This window comes from Pinus tabuliformis, chromosome J (genome assembly GCF_031772625.1).
Source record: "Pinus tabuliformis cultivar Carrire ecotype Pingquan chromosome J, CPIR1, whole genome shotgun sequence".
NCBI lineage: Eukaryota > Viridiplantae > Streptophyta > Pinopsida > Pinales > Pinaceae > Pinus > Pinus tabuliformis.
Window position 1 is genome coordinate 135,983,944 of NC_142295.1, and position 5,359 is coordinate 135,989,302.

At 34.1% G+C, this 5,359-nt stretch overlaps 1 protein-coding gene across 1 annotated transcript; it reads right to left on the reverse strand.

Annotated features, from left to right (window-relative positions):
• Positions 1–86: 86 nt before the first annotated feature.
• Positions 87–3,279, reverse strand: LOC149225995 (uncharacterized). Its single transcript, XM_089380066.1, has 3 exons — positions 2,249–3,279; positions 1,467–1,984; positions 87–259 (listed from the first exon to the last, which is right to left on the reverse strand). The coding sequence occupies exons 1-3, from the start codon at positions 3,277–3,279 to the stop codon at positions 87–89; spliced, it is 1,722 nt and encodes a 573-aa protein (XP_089236192.1).
• Positions 3,280–5,359: the final 2,080 nt, after the last annotated feature.

Sequence of the window (5,359 nt, forward strand, 5' to 3'; positions counted from 1 at the left end):
TTCTGAAATTTTGTCTATGTTATTGTGTCAATGCTGTGGCGTCCAGGTTCTGGATTTTTGTCTAGGTGATTGGGTAACTGTTTCTGTCAAAACGTTTTTGGCTCCCCTGCGCGGGAATGCAAATTTGACTCCTCTGGCTCCCCTGCGCGGGAATGCCAATTGGACTGATACGTCCTCTCAGTTTTTGAACTCCGCTGTTCCATGCTGCCACTCCCTCTGGGCAGCTGGTTCTTTCTGCCAGTTATGTTGTAAATGTACTCTGTTAATGTGAATAATAGATTAGTTTTACCGAGAAAAAAATATATTTATAACAAAAATTAATTATTATAATAACATCTAGCTCACTGTACAAGTAATTAGTATTTAATTATAATATTTAGCAACTAATTAATTAATTAATTAAATCTAATAAAATTAGTTATATTATTAAAATAAAATAAAATTAATTATCATTATTAAATAAAAATTTGATTTTAGATCTAAGACTTTTGTGATCCATAATTTAGAAAATAGTCTTCCGGATTAATCACATTGTAAGGATTGGGTCGACGTTTCCAACCAGCTAATGTGGTTCATCCTCAGAACAAGGTGAGAAATCAAATCGATCTGAGAAAATAAATAGCATGGATGCATCATTGTTCAGTGTTAACCGTTTAAAAATAACCATTGGTGAAATGAAATTTAGTTAGAAACTAGCTGTTATTTAATAAATAATTAATAGTTATCGGAAATTGTCACAATTTATTAATTTAAATAATAATAAAATTTAATAAAATTATATTATAAGCTTGGGTTGACCTAGTCAATGTGAATTAGGAAAAAACTAGCCGTTATCATGATATATTAAATAATAATAATATTAGTTTATTGGTAAGGGTTGACATATCAGGTAGAAAACTAGCCGTTATAATAATTAATTTATATAATTAGGTTAAAAGTTAGTTATATGATAATAAATTGGTTTTTATGTAATGAATTAGAAGGTAATAATATTAAAAATAAATAACTTATTCATCAATTCAAGTAGTAGTATTATTCAAGAATGATTTATAATATTATTAGTTGGATATAATAAATTGGTTACTAGTATTGTTAAATTACAAGGTTGAAAAATGTGTAATACTATGACCTAAACTAAAATTTTATTAAGAATATATGGTTTAAATTATATTTGATTTTGATATATTTTATTACATATTAATTACCCAAAACCTCAATAAGGTTATTAAGCAAGAGGAAAGCTCACCTCATTAGGAGGAGGAAAGCAAAGAAGGTATAACCAAAAGGAGGAGGAGGGCAAATAAATCTAAGAGGGAAAACATATGAAGCCACAAAAGGACGGAGGAGTTAAGAAGCGAGAGCTGGAACCCAACTTTTACTTAATTTCCAACCATCATCCCTATTGAGGTTCTTGGGATGCCTCTCAATCTCAATTGCTTCCTTGAGTTTCCGGTGATGGAAATAACCAATTTTAGCAATGACCTTTGATTCTTCAATGCAGGCATGGTGTTTTGATTCCTCAGCATGTTCTACAAGGGCAGAAGTGCAGGAGCGATTGTGTCTGATGTCAACAACATGCTCACTGATCATTTGCTTAATAGACCTACCAGTTTCACCAATGTAGGGGATACCACAGGAGCAAGGAATGAGGTAGACCCCTTTTGAGTCCTTTGGGTCAATAGGGTCCTTAATCGATCTAAGAGAATTCTTAATGGTCTTGAGAGGTTGGAAGGAAGAGGAGACATTATTCTTTTTGAGAATATGGGCAATCCTGTAAGAGGTTCCATGGATATATGGGAGAATAACCTTAGAGATAGGATCAACAAGGGCGTGTTTAACCCTCAGCTCTTTGCTAGCTTTGTGGAAGGCCTTAAGGCTCTGGGATCTGTTGTACCCATTATTTTCAAAAACCTCAAGAAGATAAGATTTCTCCTGATCAAGGTGGTCATCATTGGAGATTCTTAGAGCACGGGTAGCGAGAGTGCTGAGAACCCCGAATTTTTGAGCAGGGAAATGATGAGAATTGGCATGGAGGTACTATTCCGTGTGGGTCTTCTTTCGAAAAACTTGGTGACAGACGGACCCATCCTCCCTCCTAGACAGGAGTATGTCAAGAAAGGGAAGGCGACCATTCTCCTCAACTTCCATGGTGAACTTGATGGAATCAGATTGAGAATTTAGGTGCTTGAGAAATAGATCCAGTTTCTCTCGACCATGAGGCCAAATGACACAAGTGTCATCGACGAACCTCTTCCATTTTTTAGGACGGAATTTGGCGGAAGCAAGGGCCTTGGTCTCAAAATATTCCATGAACAAGTTTGCGACAATGGGGGAGAGAGGGGAGCCCATCGCAACACCACAAGTTTGTTCATAGAACTCTCCTTGGAAACTAAAGAATGTAGAGGTGAGGCAAAGTCCAACCAACTTGGCAGTGTCTTTATCAGTGATACGATTAATGATATCAATGGCTTCTTGGATGGGGATTTTGGTGTATAAGGAGACGACATCAAAGCTCACTAGTAAATCTCCAGGATCTAACTTGATATCTTTCCACTCTTGAATAAAGGAGGCAGAGTCTTTCACAAAAGAATCAGTGCAACCAACAAGAGGTTTGAGCTTTTGGGCTAGGAATTTAGCAAGAGGATAGGTCGGTTCGCTTATGGTATTAATGATCGGTCTCAAGGGGGCACCAGATTTATGAATCTTCGAAAGGCCATAGATTCTAGGGGTAAGGGGGTTGCTCTCAATGAGTTTTCGGGACAGGCGATTAAGGGATGGATCTGCTTTGATTGCCGAAGCAACCTCTCTAGAAATGGAGTTAAGGGGCTTTTTCTTGAGCTTGATGTAACTCCTGCTGTTAGATAGGTGATCCAACATTTTGTGGACATAATCAGCTTTATCAAGAATAACAACAACTCCACCTTTGTCTGCCTTGAGGACAACAATTTCGGGGTCATCCCTTATGGATTTAAGGGCAAGAAACTCAGCCTTCCTAAGGTTTTTCTTAGGAGGTTTAGCCTTCCTAAGAACAACGACGCAATCTTGTCTGATACTCTCCTTGATATTGTCAGGAAGGTCCTTGATCCCGATGATGACCACCTTGATCAGGAGAAATCTTATCTTCTTGAGGTTTTTGAAAATAATGGGTACAACAGATCCCAGAGCCTTAAGGCCTTCCACAGAGCTAGCAAAGAGCCGAGGGTTAAACACGCCCTTGCTGATCCTATCTCTAAGGTTTTTCTGCCATATATCCATGGAACCTCTTACAAGATTGCCCATATTCTCAAAAAGAATAATGTCTCCTCTTCCTTCCAGCCTCTCAAGACCATTAATAATTCTCTTAGATCGATTAAGGACCCTATTGACCCAAAGGACTCAAAAGGGGTCTACCTCATTCCCTGCTCCTGTGGTATCCCCTACATTGGTGAAACTGGTAGGTCTATTAAGCAAAGGATCAATAAGCATGCTGTTGACATTAGACACAATCGCTCCCGCACTTCTGCCCTTGCAGAACATGCTGAGAAATGAAAACACCATGTCTGAATTAAAGAATTAAAGGTCATTGCTAAAATTGGTCATTTCCATCACTGGAAACTCAGGGAAGCAATTGAGATTGAGAGGCATCCCAAGAACCTCAATAGGGATGATGGTTGGAAATTAAGTAAAAGCTGGGTTTTAGCTCTCGCTTCTTAACTTCTCCGTCTTTTGTGGCTTCATATGTTTTCCCTCTTAGATTTATTTGCCCTCCTCCTGCTTTTGGTTATACCTTCTTTGCTTTCCTCCTCTCAATGAGGTGATCTTTCCTCTTGCTTAATAACCTTATTGAGGTTTTGGGTAATTAATATGTAATACAATATATCAAAATCAAATGTAGTTTAAACCATATATTCTTAATAAAATTTTAGTTTAGGTCATAGTATTACACATTTTTCAACCTTGTAATTTAATATTACTAGTAACCAATTTATTATATCCAACTAATAATATTATAAATCATTCTTGAATAATACTACTATTTGAATTGATGAATAAGTTATTTATTTTTAATATTATCACCTTCTAATTCATTACATAAAACCAATTTATTACCATATAACTAACTTTTAATCTAATTATATAAATTAATTATTATAACAGCTAGTTTTCTACGTGATAGGTCAACCCTTACCAATAAACTAATAATAATATTATTTAATATATCATGATAACAACTAGTTTTTTCCTAATTCACATTGACTAGGTCAACCGAAGCTTATAATATAATTTTATTAGATTTTATTATTATTTAAATTAATAAACTGTGAGAATTTCCGATAACTATTAATTATTTATTAAATAACAACTAGTTTCTAACTAAATTTCATTTCACCAACGACTATTTTTAAACGGCTAACATTGACAATGATGCATCCATGCTATTTATCCTCTCAGATTGATTTGATTTCTCACCTTGTCCTGAGGATGAACCACATTAGCTGGTTCGAAACGTCAACCCAATCCTTACAATGTGATTAATCCGGAAGACTATTTTGTAAAAAAATTGATTATTGTAATAATCAATTAATTAACTTATTAGAATTAAAATAATATAATAATTAAAAAAATAAAAAAATCTATTAATCTAATAAAACATTACAAAATTGTCACATTATAATAACATAACATTATACATAAGCTATTAATAATAATAAAAACTATTTATTAAAATATCTTTAATAATAAAAATGAAAATAATAAAATACAATTTATTACAAAATTATAATAAAACTTTAAACATGGTCAATAATTATTTTAAATAATAAAATAATATAAATAAAAAATAAAAATAAAAATAAAAATTTTAAGCCAATCTCATGTCCTTGAAATCAAATTATCTTAAAAATATCTTAATACTATTTATACTCTCACTAAGCTCTTCTTCTATCATCATTCAGTAATTGTCCTGATGATGGATCCCTGTAGGGATTTGAAACGTTGACAAGCATGATTATTACTGTGGGTACTCCGAGAAATGAACCACAGATGCCTGAAATCCATGATCCTCTTGTGTTGGATGTGTGGTGAGGACATACTTTATTATTGGATGGGTTAGCATTTTCTATTGTCCCCTTCTCCTATGATGTTGTTGTGGTTGGATGATACATGTTGTGGTAGTGCATTTTTCCTTGGTAGGATTTTCCCTAGGTGATATGACTTAACATTGTAGCATTTGTTAGGTATCACCAAGGTGGAAACACATTTTATAATGTTAGTAACCTTGTTGATGTACTTATTTCCTAAACTTGAGTTAGAATGGGGTGTACTACATGTTTCCTTCTTGAGAAAGCATTTTTCTAAGGTTTGATGATGTATTAATCAT